The sequence below is a fragment of the Ambystoma mexicanum genome, chromosome 1q, assembly GCF_040938575.1.
Source record: "Ambystoma mexicanum isolate Mex_15411 chromosome 1q, UKY_AmexF1_1, whole genome shotgun sequence".
NCBI lineage: Eukaryota > Metazoa > Chordata > Amphibia > Caudata > Ambystomatidae > Ambystoma > Ambystoma mexicanum.
In genome coordinates, this window is record NC_090922.1 from 489,325,424 (window position 1) to 489,353,056 (window position 27,633).

General features: G+C 46.1%; 1 protein-coding gene across 1 annotated transcript in view; it reads left to right on the forward strand.

The window, feature by feature from the left end:
- The first annotated feature begins 217 nt into the window (after positions 1-217).
- Positions 218-27,633, forward strand: part of LOC138521603 (phospholipase A2 inhibitor gamma subunit B-like) — a 230,753-nt gene continuing 203,337 nt past the window's right edge. Inside the window, exons 1-2 of the mRNA XM_069634551.1 lie at positions 218-436; positions 9,416-9,535. Of these exons, the coding sequence (XP_069490652.1) occupies positions 307-436; positions 9,416-9,535 (250 nt within the window). The 5' untranslated portion in view covers positions 218-306. The remainder of the gene's footprint in view (positions 437-9,415; positions 9,536-27,633) is intronic.

Here is a 27,633-nt window from a genome sequence, read left to right on the forward strand (position 1 = left end):
GTAGCAAGATAAGGACGTACATATTTGAGCAAACACGGCCATTGTTGACCTATTCGCTAATGATTTTCATTTCCTCTGTTTGTCCTTTTTGCTTTGTCTGACTCTTTCATATCACCTGGAAGCCAGCCTTTCTAATAAAGTCAGTGGGCTAATCAGCATCACTCCCTACCCAAGGCCAACCGGCAGGTGAATAACGAGCTTTAGATGTTCAAGGTTAGAGTCTTGCGCTTTGACTTGCCTCTCACATGCCAAACCTGAGCAAACCCAGCCAGTTGCGTATTTATACGTGTCTTGCCCCACCAGCCCATGCCAGGGACTCGGAAATCTGACCACTGCACGTCACAGCGCTGCCAGCAGCCGATCGAGAAGGTTCGGTCCATCACCATGAGGGCTTCTCTGCTTGCGGTGTGTGTCTTCTCTGCCCTCCTGGCTCAAGGTGAGGTTCTCCTTCAATATGGACCCCTCTAGCCTCTGCTCTGGCTCAACATGAGGGTCACTCGCCTCTAGTCTGCACGTTCTCTACTCGCTGGGTCTGTGTCCTCCCTACTCACGTGACTGACGCCCAGATAACCTCCCTCTCAGTGTCCTGTGTCGGCCCTACTCTGAAGCCGAAAGGCCATTTCTCTATAGCCTGATCGCCCCTTATATTCCTGGATGAAGCTGGGGGCTTTTTCTCTATATATCTGGGGCATCATTACAGAAACTGTGCATCTTAAAAGTGCAATTTTGCGTGGTATTACGACTTAGAGCTGTTGTGCAAAAAGCGTTTTCTTTCAGTCCATGTTTGCACCAGCCACTGTTTATCCCAGCAGTGTTACAGAACGGTATAAGCGCCAGGGACAACATTGCCCTGGTGCAAAATGCATTGAAAGACTACAATTTTGCCCCAGTGCTAATACTGTCCAAGGTTGTACTTGCAATGGCACACAACTTCTGTAACACAGTCCCAGTGTTCTTTGACCTTGTGGATTAGAGCTGCAACTCTTCCTCGTAGGCTGTGGTGTGTAGCCCGTATCGTTAGCCCATATCCTCTCTGTGCTTTAACTGGAGTTGAGACTCACTCTCTCTCACCCTATCTCTGTCTCTCTTCCTCCACCCAGCCTGTCACCCGCACTCTCTAACTTTCTATCGCGTATCCGCTCTGCTCTTTGCAAGTAATATCAGAATAACAGGGGTACAACACAATTGCATGGCGCATAGATACAATCATTATTTGAGTAAATCCGCTGGGGGTGAAAGTGGACAGCAAAGAGTGTGTGTGTGCGCGCGCGCGAGAGAGAGAGAGGCAGAGTGAGAGCTTAAAATAAGTCAACTATTCTCTACTGTTCATAGTGTATAATACTTTTCAGAAGGAAAGCTAGTTTTTGGCCCTTTGACTTTCCTTTCTGAATTTCAGTACATCATTTTATTTGTTATTTATTTTGGGTATTTACTGAGCGTGAACTTGCTTTGGGAGGCAATTGAGTGATTACATTGCAGGGGTTATGGTTACATCCATTACATGGTATGTACGTTTCTTGCAAAGAGCTGATACCCTGATGCAGCTGCTACAAAGCTCTGTGGGTGAAGAGGAGATAAAACAAATGGCGGGAACACAGACGCAGGGCAAATATACATTATTCCTTGACCGCTGGGCTCTGCATAGGGCCCTGGTAGTCGGGAACGGAGGTGGCAGTGAGTCCTCGCGGGTGATCCTTGCACGGATCACCCCCGAGGGCACACTGCTGCCGCCATTCCTGACTACCAGGGCCCTATGCATAGCCCAGCTGTCAATGAGACACAACTGATCATTCGTTTCTATTTCAGGACCCCACATGGGGCACTCCTCCATCACAAATAGCCTTGAAAAAGACCCAAGGGTTGAAACACGTGTCGGCTGACCACTACTGGAGCCAAGAGCCCACGCAATAAACACATTGATGAATAAAATCAATTATCACTAAACAAGAAACGCTGTGGAAAATCCATTGTATAAAATTAACCAATAGCGAGGTATCCATGATATTCACAGTTCTTACCACAGAGGAGGTGTGGGCTTCACCTCAACAACCAAATCCTGTGATCTTGCATTAAGGAAAAGGACATCATAAAAGGACATCATAACAAAGAAAAGAGCTCAGCAAGGAAGGTTCCATACCTAGGACCCAACAAAGAATCCCAGTTATACATTATTGTTATGCTGTTTGTAGGGCTTTAAGTGGGGTGGGGCTTTCTGGGCCTCAGCCAATTCTTGTTTTTCGAGAAATGCCCTTGAGCCGGGTCCCTGCCTGGACTCCTGTGAACTGCTTTCCCCAGCTTTTTGCCAAGCACAGATAATCAACAAATAATCAGTGACAATACTTCCCATCGCTAGTGGATGTCACTATCAGCCATGCTTACAAACACATCCTTATTAATGGAAATTTGGAGTTGAAGTTTTCTTATTGAGACTGAAGGGATGAGAAAATATTCAATAGAAAATCAACTTTTTATTTTTGAAGCATATTATATTGAGGTCATGTGATTAGAAGGATTTAATAAAATTAATACACATGTATCCTGTATTTATTTATTTTTATTTGCATTTTTAAAGTGCTCACACAGCCCGGGGGCATCGAGGCGTGTTACAGGAATATGTCTTAGTTGCATATTTATAATGCGCTTAATACCCAGAGGTTTCTAAGCGCAGACCCGTGGATGGAACCTGTGTTGCTTCGTGTCGTCTTGTTTCCAAGGCGAGCACATTGCCGCTGAGCTATCCTCCCTAGATTTCCTTCAAGGACAGAGGGATTGGAATGTGCATTGCCTTATTTTCATATCATTTCGATTTTATCTTTGAATATCTTTATTCTGGTCGATTTATTGACTGCACCTTAATTATTTTAACACGCCCTATGAAATAGATTACACTCCCTTACATTCCAGATATGAAAAGGTGACTGTCTCGGTTAGGCCACTAACTACAAGGGCCCCACCTCTTTCAAAGATTAACAATCTTGGGATTGTGAGTCTGTGCCAGACACTCATTAGGCCCCACCCCTAAATATTGCTTCATGACGCATTGGGGCCCCAATCCTGGATACCTTCTCCCATGTAAAGCACTGGGTGGTTGGTCATGCAACACATTGCATACTGAATCACTTCTAGGTGTGGCCCTCAGGTCGACACCCTGAGAGGAAAGAGTGATAAAAAATGGGGTGGGTGTTTAGGTTTCGCCCCTGCACGTGATTTAGTAGTAAAGGTCATAATCAGACAAAGAAACAATTTCATGATAAAGGACCTGATGTTTTAGGACTAGCTTGTACAAGACTTAAGGTTTCTTTTTTATTACCCCTTCTTATTCTTTACATTTTGAGATTAAGCTTGACCAGAACCGTCTTTTATTCTTGAAGTGCTGAAGAAACAAAAATAGCCTCATTCTGTTAGCGATACAATCCTTGTAGAAGGATTTGGAATGGATAGGTTCCAAGATGGCTGTGTGGCCTACGATTCGCATTCAGTAGTTTTCCTTCGGCCTACCAAATCATAGTTTCATGAATGCCCTGCACTAAAGAGAAGGTGCACCCTCATTTCCTTACTGGTCATGGACACCCGATGTGCTGCTAAAATGGCAGGAGCAAGATGGAGGCCTTGTTTGACGGTAAAAGCTTAGCACCTAAAGGCACTGCTGGAGTCAATCATGTCTGGGGATGCTTGTGGTCTCGTGCAGAAGGGATCTGACCAAGCAGTCTGGGCTGAATTGCCCCATTTGGGGTGGGACCAAGCCTGATTTGCATGTGGTCTTTCCCCTTTTTGGAATAGCTTGGCAGGCGAAGAACGATGGCCTGAAGGGTTATCCAGAGCGATGCAAGAGGTTAAGATTAATTCTAAACCCTCCAGCCATAACCTCTTTTATTTTGCTGTCATCACCCCAAGTGGGACGGGTATGCCAAGATGTGGGTCCCGTGCCTGCTGGGCCTAGAGACCCAAGCTACGCCTCACTGATGATGCTCAATGAGGCCAAAACCTATCTGGGGATGCTTATGGTCTCATACTGGAAGGATGTGACCAAGCAGTTTAGGCTGGATTGCCCCTTTTGGGGTGGGGCCAAGCATGAAGAGCGATGCCATACATTAAGTTTAATTCTAAACTTTCCAGCCATCACCTCTTTTGTTTTGCTATAGTCAACCATTTCAACTGAAATTGGCCCCAAACCATTGTGCCCCATGTGACTCTGAAAAAGAAAGCTCATAATTGGCCATTTACGGTTTCAGTTCTCCTCTGAGCAATCTATCCTTTTGCTATCCAGAGGGCCATACATATTGTCATTGGCAATCTGCACGCCACACATCCTTTCACATTGCTTTATTTAGGATGCTGCCACAGAAGCCAGGTACACGTTAAGGCAATGAGCATGCGGACATTTACTAGTAAAGCCACACTTTTTAGCTTTACTATTTTTAAGCCAAATCTCAGAAAATGCCATACACTAAAGACTGTCACTTCTCTTGTTCATTTTTTAGCCAAAGACAGACACTCCCAAAAGGCTGTTTTTTGTCGGGCAGTACATGTATTTGGATATGCATGAATTTGAAAGTGTGGCTCAATGTGAAAACATGAGCAGCCCCACTTTCTGTTATAGTCTTCCACCCAACTACCACATCCCAGAATTCCTAGTAACGGCGCACTGGAAACAAGGAACAAACACACAGATCTCAAGCTGCCCCCTCTCAGATGTGAACGCTATCCCCGGTTTGAATTTTTTGATTTGCATTTTAGTCATTGTAGTCTGACATTAATTACAAAAGAACTCAAAACTACAAGTGTCGGACAGGGAATAGGAAATACTGCACTGGATGGACCTCTTACCCGATATGGAATTACTAGTAATCTCTTCAAGCAAAGCTGTAGGATCCCCCATGTTTAACAACCAATAGCAATTCTCTTTTACTAATGATGAAAAATCTCAGAGTGGTTTTCCTAATCTTGAGTGTGTGTCACTTAAAACATGACTTTTCCAGCCAATCATGAGGGTGTCGGAGACTAGGATCCTCAGATTATGGGATTTTGAGTCACTCTTGAACAGTTACTGCCTCGTAGACTGTCAGATAATTCGAGTCCGATGGCCTCATATCGGGAGGGTCTCTGTGCCCAAGCCCATTGGACTAGAATGGTTTCCAAGACACAGATCCTACTCCAGATGTGAGTGCGTTGGAATACTAAGACAAGGTGGATTTCAGCGTCAGAGTCCACTCCACGGGGCGCCCTCAGACAAAAATGGTTTCACACCATGAGTCTGTCAGCATCAGAAACACTCAGACTAAAAATGCTTTGGAGACAGAGATTCTTACATTAAAGGTGTCTCTGGCTCAGACCCCCCACCCCCTCAGGTTAGCAAGGATACACCTGACCCAACATCAAACCCGCCCAGAGTAGAATGTTATCAGAATTGCATATCCCCAGTGTGAAATGTGTGGCAATCAAAGACCTTCAGACCAGGAGGGACATTGAGTTAAGGTCCAACGTCGCAGACAAGTGTCAAAGCCCCTCAGACTGTAAGAGTGTAGATTCCCTCAGTCTATGTGAGTGTCCATGTTGTAACTGCCTCCCCACCCCCCGCACTAAGGGGGTTTGGGAGTCAACGACTCTCACGCCAGTAGAGTCCTGGAATCAGAGGCCCTCTGAATAGGAGGTTCTTAGACACCCTCCAAAAGTGCCCAACTGGAAAGGTTATTGCAGAGCATCACCAAGTGAACAGAGCCACACACAGCAAGAATGGCTTTTGAACCAGGAGACCTGTATATCAGTAACGGCGAAGTTTAGATGTTGTGAATTGGAGATACCAAAACGATTCATTCCTCTTCCTGTGCATCGGGGATACACAAATGCACCAATTGAACCCATTGCACCCCCAAAACATATTTCTTTTTTCCGTTACCCTTTTGCATTTGAAAATCTTCAACTACACCACATCGATTTGATGTGTTTGCCTGTGCAGGGGGACCCCCTCCCCCCCATCAGTAAGCAAAGGGGGCACAAGGCATCAATTTTGAACCAGGCCCTGCACATCTTCACCTGGCCCTGTGTGCATGCCCTGATGCATGCTGCTGGCCTCCGATAGTGGCATGCAGTGGAGGGTGAGAATCCTGACGAAATTTGGAGCAGTAGAACCCCCTATTCAAATGAAATACTAGGAATACAGTCAGTAGTGGCAAATGCCTACAGCAATTTAAATGAGCTACAAGATCTATGAAAAGCTTAAACATACAAACCAACGCTTTTCCATATCCTAATATTAATATGAAGTTGAAGTGACAGCATTATGAGATTTGTATTTATTATAACTTTTAAAGAGAGAATTGAGTTGACCATTTTGGATATATCTTTAGGCGTTTCCTGACCGCTCGTCTGTGCTGTTTGGTTTGTAATTGGAAACGAGAGAAAACAATTGCTGTACTGTACTGCTGTGTAGTCAATGAAAGTAAGATTCAAGATTCCCACAGCATTAGTGGTAAAAAGGAAAAGCTATATATTTATTTTTTTATTGCGTAAAGCACAGAGGTAGCTCAAGAGCAGCAGAGCGCTGTACAGAGCGTGAGTAGCCCGCATTTGGGCTGCCATCTTTTAACAGTAGCGCACAATTGTGAGGTTGTGCATCGGGATGCATCGGTATGTACATCCATAGGAATTAGTCCTTGGTCAGGTGTTGTTGAAAGAGCCATGTTTTGAGAGATTTGTGAAATTGGAGAAATGTGGTGTCATTCCGAGCAACAGTGGGGTCGAGTTCCATTGGGCGGTTCATGAAAAGAGAAAGATTGTTTGTTTGTCCTCTTTTTGCGGATGAGTTGTGACTCAAGCCGGTTGATTGATTTGTTGTGCTAGCAGCGTGTGCCACCAGATATGTGGAGCTAAGCTGCCAGGTACGCTGGTGTGCTACTCGTGACTGCTTTGTGGATGATCCATGCAGTCTTGAATAGTATCCTGGCTTGGAGTGGAAGCCAATGTAGTTTGTGTAAGATGGGGATAGTTCAGTCAAATTTCCCTGCTCCTGTAGCATGCTGCAGCGTGGTGGACTGCCTTTAGGGGAGCCAAGTGAGCAGCTGGGAGCTCTGTAAGGAGAGCATTTCCCCCATCGATGTGCAAGATCACAAGGGCTTGCATTATGGTTCGGTGAGCCTGTGGGAGGTTGAAGGGTTTGATTTTTCAAAGTAGAGATTGTAAGCCAGGCTATTTGGGCCTTCTTGGCTACGTGTTTCTGGAAGGACAGGCTGCTGTCAATGGGGAAGCATGCAGATTTTGCTGAGTCTAAGAATTTTGTATCAAATCCTTCTAGGTGCATATCATTGAGCCATTGTTGGACAAGTGTTTTTAGCGGGTGGACCGATGAGGATGAATTGAGTCGTGGATGGGTTTAGTTTGAGGTAGGCAGTTGACATCCGTGACTGGATAATGGCTAGGTAATCGCAGAGATGAATGATGTCCTACGCCCTATTTACTTTCATGTACAACTGAGTATTGTCTGTTTATTGGTGAATGGCTATATTCAAAATATTTGGTGAGAGGGTGGAGCCTTGGGGGCCTCCACAGGAGACCTGGAGGCGTTAGAATGCAACAAGTTAATTTGAACATACTGGTGACCACCTGAGAGTTAGGAGATAAACCAATTCAGGACATTGCCAGAGAATCCCATCCTGTCAGCAAGTTGGGAACGAAGAATGACTGTGTTGAATACAGCTGTGAGGAAAAGGAGGATGAGGAGGTATGAGACAACTGTATCTATTCTGCCACCAGATTGTGGCTGTCTTGATGCTCCACTTGGCGTGGAACCCTGACTGATAGTCGTTTAGGGGGAGGATTTGTCCAATTCTGGTGAGTAATTGTGTAGCAACTACTTTATCCAAGATTTTGCCAATAAATGGGAGGTTCGTAATGAGCCAGTAGTTGGCTAGGTGCTCTGGATCTAGGGTTTGTTTTTTCAAAAGAAGCCATATGAGACCAGTTTTGAGGGTGTCCGGGAATGATCCTTCGGTGAGGGTGGCATTGATGATGCTGAGGAGTGCATTGAGCGCTGGGCCTGTAAATTGTTTAATGATGGAGGCCGGAATTATATCATCAGAGTAAGAAGGTTTGAGGGAGAATAGCATTTTTAGGACATCCCGGGGGAAGAGAGAAGAGAATTCAGTACAGAGGGGCAGTGTGTGTGCTGGGGTGCAGGGGATGCTAATGCTGTGAGAGGTCTCTTGGAGTTTGTCTACTTTTTCAATAAACAATGTGTAGATTCCATCACAATTTTCCTGAGCTGCTGGCAGCTCAGGGTCGGGTGATGGGTTGGTACAATGCTTTACTACTTAAGAGGGCTTTGCTCCTGTTGGAGGCTACTGTAATGGTGGCATAGTAGTAAGCAGCTTTGACCTCAGTAATTAAATCCTATGGCTTGCGCAGAGAGATTTGAGGTCTGTGAGATCTCCCGAGTTATGGTTTTTGCACCACCATTTCTCTAGGGCTCTGACTGAGCATTTGGTGGATACTAGTTCGGGGGTGTACCATGGGGCGGATCCTTTGGTCTTTGCTGGCAAGATTTTAGTGGGGGCATGAGTGTCCACCAGTTTCATACCAGAGTTGCTGAATAATTCCAGGTGGCCCGAGGCATTCTCGGTGGTGGGGAAGTTTGCAAAGTTTGCTTGCAGCTCATTGACCGGGAAGGTTTTCAATGAGCAGCATTGAGTGATTGGGCTATAATATTGATCGAAGTGGCAAGAATTGATAAAAATTAGCATTCAAAGTATTTAATCATTTTGTGGTTTCCCTTTTTATGCTCTATTGATGCAATGTTAGGGGCAGGGCTCCTTTTGCAATATAGGAGTTATCACACAAGTATGAGCACTTGTGTTGGGAACAGTAGTGTTAGCCCTGAAGACTGCCCTGCACTGTGATCATAGGTACAGAACCATGTTGGGATTCCCATTTTAAACACTAACATATATACTAGTATAACATATATAAAAAAAACATCCATGTTATATAAAAAGTGGAACACCGATGTATGTTTTGGGATTTTCAGATAAGAAGATTGTAAATCATGAGCTAATATTATTTGTTCCACATAAGATGTATATGGCTTTTAGACTGACAGCCCTATTTTAATGTTGGTATATGTGACTTTATACCTATTTTGCATTGAGGTATAGTAGGCATTCTCAACCTCAATCCTACGGAACAGGGGTCCTCTTGGGAAAGCACAAACCAGAAATCAAACGTTCCCCTCTTTCACTGCACAAAGCCATGATTTAAACCTCATACCTAGCCTACAAGTCCAGCATACATGGACATGATTGCCCTCTATGACCTCCTGTGGTGCCTTTGTTATTAAATCAGCAAATGTGACAGAAAGAAAGAAGATGACTTAACCATGAACAGGGAACAGAAACTAACAGCAGCTCTTTCCATATTTTTCCAGGAACTGCACTCTATTGTGTGCAGTGTGTTGACAGTACTGGTGTAGACTGCACAGGTTCTTCACACAACTGTTCTTCAAAGGATGATGCATGCGTCTCTACATTGAGTCAGATGATCCTTGGTAAGTTTAGATTCTCAAAAAGTGTTGGACATTTGCCCAATGCCAAATGATCTCTCCATGAAGTTGCAAGTGCAAATGATATGTCACCTGGCCTGATGACGTCACCCTCACCTCTCTTCGACCTCCTGCATTTGTCCTTCCTCTGGGGCCCCTCTCTTATTCCCGCACAATGGCGAACATTCCTTTTTGGTCCTACCCTGCTGTGCTACTACTCCGTGTTACAGAACTGCACACTCTCCTCTGGTGGAGGACCTTTAACAAGTCATGAACGAGAGAGTCCGTGGAATGTAATCCTTGCTGACTCATGGGGAGCATCTATTATGCACACTAGAGAATTAATTACACTTTCAATATTCTACTTTTATTGAGGAGATAAACTTTTTACAGCGAGGGGAAACACTCAAACAATGGCACGGTTTCCTATGCTTGTCTCAAATGAAAGTCACTCCTTCTTAAGTCTTCTTGATCAGCCTAGTGGTCTGCTTTCCATTTTAAGGGAATTCACGTTCACTTTTTACTTTTGATTGTCTTTTTGGCTTTTTGCACCATTGAATGGCAAAGTAATGATATAATGACAGCCTTCATGGTTTGTCTGGTATAACAACCCCGATTAGAGGAACTGTGCTCCTTTGCCTGGTCATGATGTTCTTGGCCTTGTGGAGTTGGTTTGGTCTATCCTCTATTTCCATGCACTCTAGCAAGTGGTGCAGCACAGGTTTTTTTGTAAATATTTGTAATCAGTAAAACTCTGTGTACATTGTCCAAGACATGAATCACTAGCAACATTTCAAAAACCAGTGGCCACCTAGAAATAGAAAATGCTTCACTAATTACCACTCTGCTATCCTGTTAAAAAACAGTTTTACTTTCTTTATTTTACGGATTTTGAGACTAAATTTTTCCTTTGTATTTTTCAACGAGTACTGGTCTTGGTCAGTACGGAAAAGGAATTTGATCTTAAATGAATTATAGTTTATAACACCAAGAAGTTATCCTTGTTGTGTCATGTATACCGCAAACTTCAAAAAGGAATGTTGATGTTTCAGGATTCCACTATGTTTACTGTTTAGTGCCCTTTCTGTGGTTATAACTTTTTAAGGACTCAAACATGAACCTAAGTGATTTGCCCCTCTCATCTTGCAGGAAAGAAATTCCTTGCCTCCCAATGCGCTGAGACAGGCTCTATAGCAAGGACTCTGGCACGGAGGGGATGATCGCTACAGCTTCAGAAATGTCTCTCCACTGAGGTTGAGCAGGCGCTTGGTGCATTCAGGGCTCTATGTCATGGTTTTAAGGGCACGGATCCGATGAGGGTTCTGACCCTCATGTGTGAGGGTTGCATGGAGGGTTTGCAGCTCTAATGGGCTTGGAGGCACAGGGCGAGTGGTAGACTAAGGGTTTGAAGTGGCAATAGAGGCAGGTATCAGGGTATTAGCAGTGCAAGGCATGCTGTAGATGCTGGTACTGCTTGGCGCATACATCACTGTTAAAATCCTGTTTTCTTTGCTTTATAGTCGTTGTAGTCCTGCATTATCATGAAAAAAAACCTTAAAAACCATCTTGGAAAGAAAAAATAGCTTCGGGTCCATTGGATGAACTGGTCATATTTGAGAGTTCTCATTTTGCAGTTGAAGGATGAATGTAGCAGTCTCCCATGGCAGTACTCGGGGGACCCTGCTGTGAGTAAGGACTTTTCAGGGCTCATAAGTGGCCTTGTGCTGGGTGTGAGCCATCCATGTGGTCCTGGCTTTTCAGTTTCTTCGCCAGGCTCGGACTGGCCTATAGGGCAATGCCCAAACCAAAAACAGAAAATGCCAGAGTGGGCCAGTTTTTTTGATCAAAGTCGATCACTTTTTTGGCCAATGTGGGCCAGTTTGATGAGTTACTTCACTATGCGGCTAGTACATTTGACCATTTTGCTGAATAAATATTCTTTAATTTGCACAATTTGCATCACATTTTATCAAAACACTCCCCCTTGGGTAATACTCAAACAGCCTGTCACAAAAGGAATACATTGTCATTTGCTACTGTGGGCCACATTTTCAATGGTCCCCGAGAACATTTCATGCCCCAGTCCAACCCTCCCTGTGTCATTTGTTAATCTTTAATGTGAGAATGGCGGTGGCAAAATTTGCCATTGTACTAAACAGGGTTTAACAGCACAGTGTGAACAGCAGCTAGGTGTTAGTTCTGTGCATGACAATAGATCCATCATTCTAAAACTTCTATAGAAACACAACTCCCAACAGTGTAAAATGAATGGCATAGGTGTTTTAATCACACTTGTTTATCATTCCAGAAGGAACATGGCTCACTAGTGTTATAGGCGCGGGGGTGGGGGGCGGCAGGGTGTTCCTTGGGCGTACAGGCCGTCCTGTTACTGTTGTTGCGGACTGGCTCCCGGGCGCACAGGCCTGCCAGATGGGTGCTGGGTTCACCAGACGGACACATTTGCTGTGGTCACACAGCTGACAACCGTTGCCAGGGGTTCCTGTGCTCGTAACTGGGCAGTCGTCACACAGCATGACAAAAACATCAAATACAACATCAATGGATATCAAACAAAATCAACAGTCACAAACAGCATTATGCGGTCCACCTGGGAACCATGGGGTAAAATGATAACCACATAATTTGGGACTCAGTCAATTACAAACATTAAAACATGCACAACCACTCTTTACATATCTTGCTGGTGATGGTCGTAGTTGGTGGACTGCTGGTGGCATGCTGGCAGTTCTAACACATTATAAGGAAAACTATATGCAGTGGGAGAGAAGGGAAATTCCAGCCAACCGACAACACCATTGCCAGTTACTGGAACCATATTGAGCATGCCAACAAGCTTCAGGATCACAGCTTCATACACACTTAATAACTGGGACCACGTTAAGCACATAAATGACATGCAGGCTCACAGCCTCCTCAAAAGTACATATTTACACTTTTGTCAGTCCAGTATTTATTTTATTTTTATTTATTTGCATTTGTAAAGTGCCTAAACCCGTGGGCATCAGGCCGCTGTTGCGAGCCAGTTACTTGGTACATATACTTAAAGAGATAAAACACTTTACAGTAAGGAAAAACGCAGAGGACCGGTGGAAGTTCTTGTACCTTCACGGGTCAATAGTCTGTCATGGCAAGGCTTAGGCAAAGAGCCAGGCTTTTAGAGTTTTACTGAACGCCAAATGAGACTTTTCGGCTCTTAGTGAGGGAGGGAGGACGTTCCACTGAGTATAGTTGAGAGTACATTTAAATATGCTGGTAAAGCCACACCCGTGGACATCCGGGAGCCAACATCGGCTGCAGGGCTCGATGAACCAGCCAGTTCAGGGTCCCGGATTGTCCTCACTCTCCTCTTTGTTGAACTGCGCACGAGTAAAGGGAGCAACTCTTGGCTGTGGCTTGATGTAAAGGGTTTACCCTTTGAACCTGGGTTGGCAGATTGTAGGGGGTAACCCTCTTGCCGCGGGTCGGGCACATGAAGACAGGCATTCTGTTCAAACCCTCTTGATGGTGGGACAGGCAGAGTGACACTGGTGGCAGGGTGTCGGGGCAGGTAGTGAGACACTGCTGATAGGGTGTCGGGCCAGGTAGCGAGACACAGGTCGCAGGGTGACAGGGCAGGTAGCGAGACACTGCTGGCAGGGTGTCAGGGCAGGTCGCGAGACACAGGTGGCAGGGTGTCAGGGCAGGTAGCGAGACACTGTTTGCAGGGCCACACTCCCCCAGGCAGGAGTTGTTGACAAAGCACTGGTGGCAGGGTGTCTGGGCAACATTTCCTCCATTGGAGCTCCAAACACGGAGCACACGCAGGTGCTGGGCAATGCCGCAGGCACCAGGTGAGGCCGGGTAACCTGTGCCCCATGGCAGCCATGCAGGGGAGAGGGAAGAGCAAATAGCCCAACGAAAGGGGTGGGCAGTGCTCCTCCCTCTCCTCCAGGACACTACAAAGCGACACACAGTCTCCAACGGGCGGGAAGAGAAGGAAGGGCGAGGTGTTAAACTACACCTCGCCCTTCCTCCTCAAGGGGTGCTAAGCACCACTGCCAGGAAGGGGGGCAGGAAACATTAGGCTCAGGCACCACATGGTGCATTATTCCCATTGGCAGCAGCCGGCCGGGGGGTGGCATCCAGCCTCCCACACAGGCACAACAAAGACCCAGGGGCAGCCCTGGGTCTAATATAAGGAGCTGCTTTTGCAGCGAAAGCCAGAATCAGCTTGTGGTCCCTGCATGGGGACCCAAACAAAAGAGTACTCTGTGCACTCAGTCTCTTTTTCCCAGAACCCGCCCACCCTAAGAAAAAGGACGAGAAGAAAGAGAAAGAAGACAGGTCTCTGTACAGTGACCACACAGTCGTGGGACAAGAATTGCGGCACGGGCCAGAGGGGGTAACCTCGGGACCGATGCCCAAAAGTACAGCATATTATGGTTACTGTAATCATGATGTTTTGTTATGGCAATAAATGTGCAATAAACAGCCTGATTCATGGAATTATTTGCGTGAAAAACGCAGATTTGCACGCCTTTCTGCCCGAAAATCCCTGTTTGAAGTATGGGGATTTTCAAGCAGAAAGGCGCACAAATCTGCGTTTTTCACGCAAATAATTCCATGAATCAGGCTAAAAATCTCACAGCCTTTTATTGCCAACACTCACCCAATGCTTTTGCATACTACCAGGGGGGAAAAAGTATGGGGCTTGTCACACCCAGGTTATGCTACCACTCTGCCTGCATATGGGTCCACTGGTTATGCTGTTTCCTTAGCTCCTCCTATGGAGCTTACAGGAGGCACTTTCCTGCACACCCCCACCCCCCAGGCAGGAGTTGTTCAGTTAATTACAGCAGCTACGGATGCCTCACGCTTCCTCCCCTAGGCAGGACCTCGTCTTCCTTTTCCTCATGCACTCCCTTTTGTTAAAAGCAGACTTGACTTATTTGCAGACTGGCGCTATTCTTAACTTTCTCTCCCGCAGCTCCAGGCACATAGGTTGCAGGAATCTCCAAGGTGTTTTCCCTACATAGCTCATTCCCTTTTACCCCCAAAAAGTGTAGAATGAGACCTGTTTATTTTTTGGCATAAAGAGCCGCAGATTTATTCCACAATAACAGCAAACAAAAACCACACAGCACACATTTGTGGAAACCATTACTCATGAGATGCGGCGACTGCTCCATGTCCAAAATAACTTGCTTCCCCCTTTCCTTCCCCAAGCGTCCAGAATAGGCCCAACTCTCCCAACCTTTGCGTCCGAGCCTCTCCTGCCCCTGCAGGTGCTCCTAGGCGTGGAGAGTGCCGTTTCCTTGGGGGGAAGCTGAGCACTAGTTGTTCCTCCCAGACGCCCCTGCCGCTTAGGCTCCCAAGGGGTGCTGGGTCTGAGAAGAGCGGAGACCCTTCTTGCTTTCCTCTGGCTCATCCGGAGTCTACCGGAGTTACCGTCCACCGTGGCTCCCCCCTTCCTCCTACATTTCCAAGAATTTTGTGCAGATATTCCAAAAGAATAGCTCCATGCCCAACGGTGTCAAGTGCACCCCATCCTTGTGAAAATACTCTGGGGATTTCAGATTAATCAGCCCATGCCTGATCTGCCCAAAGCCCCTGCCCCTGCAGAACTTTGCCATTGCGCAGTTGAGCTTCCTCCTGGATTTCTCCATGGCTGCGTGTTAATCTGCACCTCTCCATTCTGGCCTTGGGATGATTTCAGATCAAACAATTTCCGTTTCCCCCAGTTGTCCTGCTAGTTCCTGTAATGAGAACATCATTTCCCGCATCAGAGCCCCCCTCCCCAGGCTTGTGAGGACGTTACCCCCTAAGTGAATAACCAGTATGTCTGGCTTTTGCTCCGTGCTCAACAACCTATGCACTTGCTTTTGTAATTGTGCCCATTTCATCCCCGGAAAACCGTGCCAACCTATCCTGAACTCGCCCGCCGTCAGCTTTTCTTGTTCCTCTGTCCAGCTTGCCCCTGCTCTCGACACAAAAGAGTGTCCTACCACCCATACCGATCTCTTCCTTCATCGAGCAGGCGCTGGTGAAAAAGAAGGGAAACACTTAACCTTACATTTTATCGGGCCTGATATACCTCTTAAAACAACCAGATTTCCACCTCCCAATCTGCTTGATCGCCACTTCCCCCATGCCAACAGCTGCTGCGGACGTGGCAGCCCCATTCGGAATGAGTGTGTCCCAAAAACCCCTTCCGTCTCCCCAATTCCCACCAATGACAGTTCCATCACTCTCTTAAACTGGAAGCGACTTAGAGCTGAACCATCACGGTGAATGAGCAGCAGAGCCTCCTTTACTGAAGGCGGTCTCAGTCTGAGGTATCCTGACACTGCCCTGACTGGGCATATCATGCTCCCTGAGGACACATTCAAATGCCTTATTTGATGCTTCTATGTTAAAGCTCTTATTTCAATTAAAACAGTTCCAGCTTAAAGGTATCGCTTTCAGCGCCACCTAATAGCACCAACTAAAAATGTGATACTGGATGTAAATCTGTGCTAAGGATCTCTTAAGACACTGAAAGATGGCTCAATTACAGGAGGTGTGGGACCCCACGATCAAAGTAGTAGTGGAACACCACTATAACAGTTAGCAGTTAAGGAGGGCGGTGAAATTACACAATCACTGACGGAGTGCAGAAAGGGTCTTAATAGTACTGTTGGGAGGTCAGCTTCAACAAATCACATGTAGGGAAGCATCTCACTCACAGGTTAGTAAAACAGGGTCTTACTCATAGCACAGATGGAGAAGACCAGTGGGAATCTCACTGAAATGGAGGGTCGGTGGGAGTATCTCACTGAAAGGAGAGGAGGATGGGGGTGGTCTCACTCAAGGGGTAGATGGGGAATCTGACTCAAGGGGGTGGGGTGTCATCACGCAGGTTATGTGTAGCACTGTTGTCAGAAGCTGTCCCCAGAACTAATAAAAAGGTACTGTTTATACTTTGTACAATTACACAAAAGCAGCAACAGGAAATCGTGGTGCCACGTTCGCCCTAGTAAAGAGGGACCTGCCCAGTAGGTATAGAATGAGTCTCTCCCGAAATTGTACGCCCTTCATATTGTCATCCCTGTTTTCCTCAGACACACAACAACCCGCTCCGCTATTACGATAATAATAATGAACTGTGGCTAGTGCTCACCTGCAATGACCACTGCGACTCCTGTGCAACCTCTGTTAGCCAGACTGGGGTGTGCTGCACTGCCAAGCCTCGCTTTCCCCATGACGCCCACTCTCGACCCCTATTCTGGGTCTGCAGCCTTCCATCTGAACGATACTCTGCCCCAAGCAGCTTCTGCAGGAAAATACGACAGAGCGGGGAGAGCTGCATTCATTGACAGAGACATAGGACTACATTGCAATTACGCCCAGGAGACTGTCCTTGGACTGATGGATATTTTCGTCTTTGATTTGTATTTTCAGTAAAGTAACACTGTGACACACGACAAATTTCACTTAATCTGTACATTAGAAATGTAATTACTATGTTTTCGATACTGCACTAAAATGTGTGAAAATGTGGTAATTGTAAATTCTGTGAAGGATATTAAACAATACATTCATTTTAAAATGCATTTTACATTCATAAAAACTGTCTTCCAAAAACGTTTAACGTTCCTAAATCACTCTTCTTGATTACGTGAAAACGTTCTCAATTCAATATGGGCGTTAGGATGGGGGAAACACTCAGGTCTATAGCTCAATTCAAAGAGAAAACATGTCACGTGATGAAGAAATGGGCGCTCATGATTTTTTCATGTGTCCCTCGGCCACGGGTACAGATACTACCAGTTTCATTCACATAGAAGAGAATATTTGTATCACAGTTCAACGCAGTGCACATAAAACAGACATTTCCCTTACATTTCAATGCAGTGCAAATAAAACAAATTTTGAAAAAAAAATAGGGTGCAGTGGTATTGCCTGCATATCTTTGTATGATAAACACTAGTTGCCATTGAATGTAAACTAAAAATTAAAATTACTTTAGCTATTTAAAAAAAGATTATGCTCACATGAATCAATGTATCCTTTTTTTTGGACGCTGCATAGTATCTTTCCCATTCAAAGATGGCTGCTAGTATTGGCTTCTTTCCAGAGAGCTTCCTTAGTCAGTCATCCAAGATGGCTGCCTCCATGGAAGAGCTCACAAAAACTTGAAGAGTTCCTAGATGGGAAGCAATGGGTGGGATTAGCAATAGGGATTCCTTTGGCTGGGGTCAGGGAATGGGAGGGATTACAACTGTATATCCCTCCTCAAATGTCATCTCCATTGAAAAAGCAGTGCATACCCTCATTCAAAGCCCATATTTAAAGCTCTTATGTTAATGACAATAGTTTTGGCTTTAAAGGTAGCACTTTCAGCGCCACCTAATAGCCCAAACAAAAAAGTTCCAAAGGTTAATTTACTCAGGTTAATAAAAAGCAGAACGATTTTCAGAACAATAGTGTTAATGCTTCCTTCTGGCAGCAGGTAAGTTTGCTTGAACTGGCACTGTTTGCTTATCTCTGGCACTGGTAGTACCGGTGATTCTGGCCTTTATTTGCCAGTACGGGCCTGAACTACCGGCAGGTCATGCCTGCCAGTACATCACTGTCCCCACCAGCAAACCTATGTTTCCCCTGTCCGGAACAAATGTCATGGCCGGTATTATTGTCATTTTTTCAAGCATTTTTTACAGTCATAATGACACCCATAGATCATTTTGCCTGCAGTGAACGATGAGCTCAGTGTTTTAGAGTAAGTATACAAAATCGTTCACCTCAAATAGTGAATAGGTCCAATAAGTCTGGAAAGGAACAAAAGATTTTACTACAATCCTCCTCTGTATGAGACTTAATATATTCAAACATGTTCCGAGGAAAATATGGTTTACGAATTGTGATAGGTATTGATATCCATATCAACACCACCCTTACTGAAGATTTGGGGCACTTATGAGAAATATATGGGAATATCAAATTCAACACCCCGCCCTTTAAAAGGTTCAAATCAGAGATTGACCAGTGCTTTGCTTCTTGGTCTCTTTCTGGAGGCCTTGCATTGATATTGGTGTGTGTACATTATAATATATTGTTTGGACTTTAACCAAGGGTATGAACTCTGTGAGTGACATTGGGTGATAGGCCTATGCAGTACCTGGCCTAGTACAGCAAATTCTGCCCTTGAGATGAGGAGTTCTGTATTCATGCCTATTCAGGCTTTGTCCCCTCTCTGGAGAGATATCTTCAAAAGAGAAGGTGCACACTCAATTTCCTTATATACCTCCTTGTATCATTCCATGTCCCATCAGTGGGACACCTCTCTTCATCCCCTTTGACCTCTGTGATGTTCCCATTGCTCGGCGATTTGTCCACCCCTTCCATGATCCTTCTTCCCTGGACCCATCGGCATTACTTGCCATACACATCCCCGGAACAATCTAATTGAGTGGTAACCGTCTAACTATTGCAGTATTTGATTTTTCCAACCATCTCTCTTCATGAAATCTCCCCATATTGGGGATTGGGGGTATGAGCAGTTTACAAGCGATGGGAGTAGGGAGCCCCTGGGTGAAACATATGTGGAGTAAAAACAATGAAAACTCTAATGTAGAGAAGAACATGTTCTCATGGGAATACCCAAAGCATTTGATTTTGTCCATCATTTCCTCCTGAACACTTACCAAGTATAAGGAATGCTCTGCACAGGCAGTGCTTTGTAGGGTTTTGAAATATGGGATGTGTTACTTTCAGTAGTTGATGTTTGCTGAGTGGGGATGTAGATGGCTTGTCTCTCTTCTGCCTCAATTGAATGTCTCATACACCCTCTCTCTCTCTCTCTCTCTCTCTCTCTCTCTATGGCTTAGTGGTTTGGTACCAGGCAGTGTTACGTTATCCTGCCAGGCTCAGAAACATTGGCCTGGTTCCACAACAAACCTGTGCGCAGTGTGCTGTGTGTTGAGTTTGTAAATCAACAGTCAGCTGCAACAGTCGAGGCCCAAGAAATGAAACAAACATTATAAGTCATATACAGACATCAGCACGTTGAAAGGAAGCTGAGCAGATTTGGACAATCTCATAAGCATGTGGCCGTTATCACTAGGCCAGTGCAGGATTTTAATTATGATTAAAGTCTGTGCATCAGTGAAACAACGCAAAAAGAGGGGTGCTCCCAAGCTCCTCGAGGAAGTGCATACTGTGCCCCAAACTCCCAGGTCTGCCTGGTGTTGCAAGTTACCAGTCTGTAAAACCTGGGAACACCACATTGTGCTGCACTGATAGAGGTGTAGCCAGGATTGTCTAAAAAGTGGGCCCTTAAGCTAATGTAGTTGGGCCCACCACAATGATAATAACATCTGTAAATGCCCACACAGCACTGCTGAGTGGGCATTTATAGATTTTCGGTGGGCCTTGCCCACTCAAGCCCTACCCTGTCTATGCCTCTGGTTGCCCAAGGAACAATAAGGGGGAGGGGCAGCCCAAACTGCTGAACCCCAAAAACACACATTTGTACATGTTTGTAGGGTATGTAAATCTGAATTATGAGATTCCAGATTTTCTCTGGTCTGTGGACCCATGCAAAAAGTCAGTGAATTCATGAGAAAACTTATAAATAACCAAAAATATGACCATATTATAAACGGCTCACAAGTAGGGCAGGCAGACAGACAACAGCTCCTATCAATCTGGAAGCCAAAGAAGAAACCAAAATGTCTGCCAGCTTCTCTATTACCTTGGGATGGCTCACTGACACAACACATGGTACGTGTCTCAACTCGGGAACAGACAAGCTCCTGAATCCCAGTTGCAGCCATTGCAGCCATACAACAGCCAAGGAGATGATTAACTGGCCTGTAGAAAGCAGCCAACCCAAGCAAGTATTGTCAGTCTGTAGGAGAGCTGCCAGCAAGAATACTGAAGATCCTGGGAGACCTCAAGCATGAAGACTTGGTAAGAATAGAAGACCAAAGAGAAAACCTCTACAACAGGTACTGGTGTGTGGCTACTTGAGAGAAGTGTTGGTAAAGTTGGAACCCTTTAAAGTAAAGTGTATTGAAGTTTGAGAATGGGGATGGTGTTTTGAGAAGAGAAATAGGCCTGTTTGGGAAGAAGTTTGTTGAAGTGGGAAAAGAAGGACACTTGTGGCAGGGGATATAAGGAGAAAGTCATTGAGAAACTGATTGTGACTAGAAGGAAAGCATGCAGTCAGAACCCATACAGAAATGTGGGGATATTTATTGACAGGGAGGAATAGATGTGGTTTGGTAAGCAGGCGCTGATTTGTAAAGTGAGGAGGCATTACAGTCAATGATAGAGAGAGAAGTTTGATTAGTGCAGCAACACACACAGACAGACACTTCCTGTAAGAGAGAGATGAGTGGATTCAGATGGAAAGAGGAAGAGAGGATGGGAACACCAGAGGAATAAAATATTATGAGAGACAGAGCATGGTTGTTGTGAAGAGAGGGAAGGTAACAGCTTTGAGATGCAGAAGAGTGACATTGTTGACCAGAAGAGTGACATTGTCACCCTTAGTGCTTAAGGGGATAAACAGGAGGCTGGGGTAGATACTACAGTGGAAGGGATAAGGGACTCAGCAGAAGAGAGGCTAGAGATGAGGAATCTGTCTGGAAGAAGAAAAGACAAGGTGGTCAAAGAGAACAGCGTGTTGTTAGAAGTGGAAAGAGGATGACAGGAAGTTGGGAGTTCAACAACAGGCCCTTTTAATAGAGGCAATGAAGGTTAAAAGGCCTACATATGGGAAGAGACTCAGGCCCTCAGAAAGCAGACTGGGAAGAAGAGAGAAGATATCATGTGTTCTGGTTTATTTTGAACGGTTTTCTGGAACTTTGGTGAGGCTGACAATTATTTAGAGGAAATCTTTGGCTCAAGAGGGAGAACCATGAATTTTTTGAGAGACTGGCCATTCTTTTCTCTTATTATCCTGACACTTGCAGTGCATAACATTCAGACACTTTTAGAACCATTACACTATCAGGTGGGGGAAACACGCACCATTATACAGCTATATTCTGAGTTCATCAGTATCCTGGCAATCTTTTGCTTTATATCGAATATGAACGGGTAATAAAAGATGTCACAGTCTGATTAATTGTGACATGCGCAGTTAATATGCTTTATATTTATTAAGGCAAGCAAGTGTCTGAGCAGGGGGAATACTTCCAGGAAATCATCAATTTGAAAGGGTTTGTGAGCTGAGGGTAAAGGTTCCTGCTGCAGTTGCCTAATTTTCTACAGACCACGGCTGGTGAGGAGGGTTAATGAGATCCCAAGAAGAGAGCTGGGTGGAGGCGGCGGACCGATGAGGAACATGGTGGAGAGAGGGTGTACAGCAAAAAAAGGAGACGAAGTACCTCCCAACATCAGAGAGATCAATGAAACTCTGGCTCAGTCACTGAGTGGACAGATGAGCGAATGTCAGAGGAAAGGAATGTCATGTAGGGAGCGGAGATTCTTCCAGTAAGTTCATAAAGTATCGGTCAATGCACAGTGCCCTCAAAACATTGGCTCCATTACGCATACTGACCTCATGAACATCTCATCAAATGGCAGGGGTGAGCACCCTTAGCCGGTCTTGTGTTTGTGGGGCATGACAAAGGTCTTCATATCTTAAGCTGCTATCTGACTCTCCTTTCTGGGAACATTGTGGTAAACCAACATTCTTTTTTTTAAAAACATTTGTTTATAGCATTTTAGTTTATGAAACCCTTGATCAAAGTATTTTGTCAAAGTATTTCACTCCTGGCCTTCCAGATCTTTTGAGGCCTTTGAAACTGTAGTCACCAAAATTCACTTCAAGTCCATCTAATCATCATTCCCACAACATTCTTTTAGAAATCTGATTGTTGCGATCACCAAAGAGGTGTTTTCACCCATCAACAGTTGCTTCCACCATTCCTCTGCTGAAAGGGTTTGAGAGTCCTCCAGGAATCAGCAGAAAATGATTGTCCTTTTCTCTCTTAATGCTGTAAAAGCCATGAAAATGTGATATATATTTTCCAGTGATCCTGTTTTTGGTACACAATTGGCACATCGTACTTCTCGCCTCATTCCTATTTCTCATGTACAAGACCTCCTTTGTTTTGTACAGATTTAATATCATCCTCATAAATTGTGTCCTGTACTAAGGGCCTCAGAGAATTTTCTAACATATGGGAGTATGTTTCCCAGAGCTCTAGTTTCAGTAAACAGGTTCTGGAGCATTTTATATTGATTCACTTCATCACAAGTTACAATCCAGTCACTTTCCCATAGTTTCCTTTTAACTCCTTCTTTCATTTCATGTAAAAGCTCGAGTTTTTCCAGCTAACCATTACTTTTAACGAGGTGAGTCCCAGTTCTCTTCTTATTGGCTCTTCTTCCTGCCACCTCGGCAAAGGCAGAGGCAGCCAACCTCTCCTCTCTATGACCCTGGCATCTACAATACTTTCCTGGATTCTCCTGTGTTGGTGGGCGTTGTACGCCTACAGCAGCAAGAGGTGAGCCTGTGAAATGAAGCATTAATTTGAAAGTAAGCGAGGAAAAAAGAAGAAACAAAATGCCCTTTTCGGAATATCTTTATTTTTTCTTGTGCAAGCTGCATTTCCTGGCATGTGCCATCCGGTGTCTGGATTCTCCCCAGTGAGAGCCCCTCACTCCCCGCATCACCCAAATATCTGTACTGTGCTGTGAATTGTAATTTGTTCATGGGCACCTCAAGGCCCTCCATACATGGCCGCCGCCTGCCCTCCTCACTTGCAATTGAAAGCTCCTTTATGCAGATTGGTCAGGGCCACTCCCATATACACAATCAGGGCACTGGTAGGCTTCATCCGGTCCCCACTCAAAGGTCCACAGCTAAGGCCCTGTCTGTGCCTGTCTGGGCTCTGCTGGGCATGTGGGCCCACTCTCTGGCAAGGCAGGCAAAGATTTGTACCATGGTGGGTATTGCAAGCTAGCGACCCTGGACTGTGGCATCCCTCCTGCCATTAAGTGAGTACTGACTATTGCCAGGTGGCTTGCCTCATCTCTCCTTGACTTCTACCCTCTGCCTTCCAGGCATTCTAACTGCCCTATCTCTATTAATCTTTGCCCCCTTTATGCACTTATACCCCTTAAACTGACACCTTCCCTTACGGAGCTCCCACCAAATTTCCCACACTTCTGCACTGCTGTACTGTAATACCTGTTCCACAATAATCCTTTGGGTGTGCTTTCCACTTGCTTTAATTGTGACTGTTTATGAAAAATAGAATTTAGGTCTGCTTTCCACTTGCTTTCATTGTGACTGTTTGTTAAAAATCGAATTAAGGTGTGCTTTCCACTTGCTTTAATTGTGACTGTTTGTTACAAATCGAATTTAGGTGTGCCTTCCACTTGCATTGATTGTGACTGTTTGTTAAAAAATATCTGCCCGCTAATGGAGCTGTCTATCTCTCCTATCTTCTCAAACTGTTTCTCTATCTTCTACCCTTCACCTCTCACCAAGTCTGGCAGGAAGAAACTTAAGAAGGACGTACTTGGCTCCAGCACAGGCCTTCCCATTGCTGACACCTACGTCAGTGCTTCCGCCAGAGAGACTCTCACCGACATCATCTTCGTCGTTCCACCTACCTCTATCCCTACTCTGACTCACACATCAATGGTGGCACCCTCTGGGAGGCCAATCTTGACTCCTCTTCAACCTACAGGATCATCATTAATGTACTAGGGCCTCAACCCAACCTCTGTCTTTTTGATAGGCTCCACCCTCGCCTTATTAACTTTTTACCTTCCTTACCACTAGCTCCCTTGCCAACTACTCCTACAGCCTCCCTGGCTTCCTTGCCTGCACCTGGCCACACCGCCTGTCTTACTATGGCACCCTGAACGTCTTCTACTACCTTGGCTTCCCTGCCCTCACACTCATCAATTATATCCCTATCAAACCCAAGAAGGTCCCCTTGCCACCCACTGCTGATGCATCTGGGGCTCCCTTGCCCTCTGTGGTCCCTCCTTCACTGGCCCCCTGGCCATCTACTACTGCCCAGGCTCCTTTGCCTGACCTTTTCCTTTGGCCTCTATGCCTTCTCTTTCCGCTATCGCTTTGGCACACTCGCTGATAACGGTGGGGACCCCGGTCCCTTGTACCTCCCTCGTAAGTCCATCAAAAATGGCAGTCTGCTCCATGTCGCCACACCTAACTCTCGTTCCACAGTCAAGCACTCCTCTGACAACTGCCACCTCCTTAAACACCTGGAACTTGGTGTTCTTTCTCTCACTGAGACCTGGTTTAAAAACAGCTCCATCAAGGGTTTTGACACACTTCTCCCTGAAGGCTACAAGATCCTCTCTGAGCCCAGACCTAACAGAGCAGAAGGGGGTTTTCTTTCCAGAGTGGATCTGTTTTCACTATTCCGACTCAGGACTATTCCTCTTTCGAATGCCTGTTCTGCAGGCTCTCTCACATGTCTCCTCCCTTGCGCTGGCACCTTCTATTGGCCGCCAGGCCAGTCCACCCTCTTCCTCTTGGAATGGGTGGACCTGGAATCTTCTCTCCTTTCCTCTGTCTCCCAACTCCTCGTGCTGGGGGATTTTAACATCCATTTTCACTCTCCTGATTCTTCAAGAGCTTTCTGCAACCTATGCGACTCGCTCTCTCTCTCCATTTTACCCTTTGGTCCGACACACACTACCAGCCACACCTTGGATGCTCTCATCTCCACAGACATCCCTCTCTCTACCCCTCTCACTACTTCACTCTCATGGACTGACCACTTGAAGCTCTCTTCTCCTTTAGCACATGCACACCCAGCATCGCCTCTCACCTACAAGGTCTTCTGACCCATGAAAAAAGTGTCAGTGGCTGCCTTTGCCTCTGCATACTCCCCTCATCCAACTCTTGCGGCTGACTCCCACCCTGATACAGCCCTCTCTTACACCTTTCCATCTCCAATACTCTCGACATCCTTGCCCCTGTCATGAGGGTCCGACTGAAGCCTCACAAAAAATGTAACTCTTGGTTCGACTCTGATATGGCTGACCTTAAATGCAAGTGCAGGGCAGTGTAAAGGAAACATGGGGATCTTCAGGTACACTCTCTGACAAGCTGGCCTGCCGCCTTCTGCAAAAGCAATATAGACACAGCATCCGGCTGAAGAAAAGAATCCATATTTACGCCTGCATCTCCGTGGCAACCAACAACATGGCCAAACGTTTCAAAATCTGTAAGGAGCTGGCCAACCCTACTGTGACCTCATCCTCTATCACACCCACCCAGGCCCTTTGCTGTTCCCTGGCTGCACACTTCACAGCCAAAATGCAAGACATCCTCTCCTCTCTCTCCTCCGCACCCACTCATGCACTATCATCTCCTTGGCCCCCCTCAGCTGCCCCCAACAAGCTTCCCCTTCTCTCCTACCTCTCCTTCGCCACTGGAGCTTTCCCCACTTCCCTCAAGCATTCTCTTGTGCACCCTCTGCTAAAGAAATACTCTGCCGACCCCTCTATTCCGGCTAACTATCGGCCAAACTCTATCACTCCTTTTCCTGGGCAAACTCGTGGAGATGCTGGCTATCTCTCAGCTCACCCTCCACACAGAATCTGTTGTCTTCGTGACCATCAGTCTGGCTTTAGAGCATCCAGAGGTACGGAAACTGCTCTCTGAGCACCTGTGAAGACCTGCTCTCAAACCTTGACTGTAGCTCCCCCTCTGTCCACATTTTCCTTGACCTCTCCTCTGTTTTTGATACAGTAAACCACAACATCATGATCACCCGTCTCCGGGATACTCTGGGCATCACAGATCAGGCCCGGGTGTGGCTTGCATCCTTTCTCTCTGACCGTCCTTCCCAGGTGGACCAGGTGGAACTTTGGTCCTTTCTTTCCACCAGCACTCTCTCTATTTGTGGTGTTCCCCAGGGATCTAATCTATTCCCCTGGTTTTTCAAAGTCTACATGGCCCCTTTGGCCCACATAATCTCTGCCTTCACCTTCAACTTTCAGTGTTATGTGAATGACACATAGCTCTCTTTCAGGCTTCCCTCGGCCTCTTCCTCCTCCTCGCTCATCACTGATTGTTCACAATTCAGTTCTGGTGTGCTGCTAACAATCTCTGCCTTAATGCCAGCAAGACAGAGATCATCCTCATTGGGACTCCGGCCCCACTTTCCCACTTTCACCCTGGCCGGCCTCCCCTGGTCCTGCGCCCCACCCACCAGCGAGGCAAAAAACCTGGGGGTCATCTTTGACTCTCACCCTCTCTTCTCACATCTCAGACATGTCCAAAAAGTCTCACTACCAGCTGCACCTCCATAGAGATATTCTACCTTTGTTCACTTTCCCTCAGAGGCTCACTGTCTCTAGAGCCCTGGTTCTCTCCAGACTGGACTACTGCAATAGCCTCTTTCTCAGTCTTCTGACTTCTACTCTCCGACCTCTGCAAAGTATCCGGAAAAGTCTTATCCTTGGCCTCAAGCGCAGGGACTGCATCTCTCCGGTGCTGAAATCACTCCACTAGATTCCTGTGGCTGCAAGGATCAAGTTCAAGTCCCTCTGCATAGTGCACAAGTCTTTCTGGGGCCGGAGCCCTTACTATTTACAGCACTCTGTTCCTAAATGCTCTCCTCCTACAGCCCTCTGCTCGGCTTCCTCCAACTCTCTGCGGGTGAGCTGTTTCTTCAAACAGAGATTTGGGGTAGATTCTTATCCTCTGTAGGTGCCTCCCTTTGGAACAGCGTACCCACCTCTCTCCGTCTTGAGCCTGACCTCCTTAAGTTCCAGAAACTCCTCAAAACCTACCTTTCCTCCTCTCTCCCTCTACCCTGCTAACCTCCTTTCTCCTTGCTTCCTTCTCTCCCTCCTTTTCCCCAACCTGCTCAGTTAACTGACTGGTCATCTGGTGAACATCCAGAGCCTCGCAGGTCCTACATTCCCCCGCCAGTCCTGCACTTGCCTCCGGGCCTCTGCACTTAGCCAGGCCCTACTGCAATATGCTCCATGAGAGGGGCACCCACTGTGCACTTAACTCGGGCCCCTGCTAGACGGGGCACACTTGTCTCCCTTACCCTCCCTCGCACTTTCTGTTTTGCACACTTGCACGTTCCTTGACCTTGAATGTTCTAGGC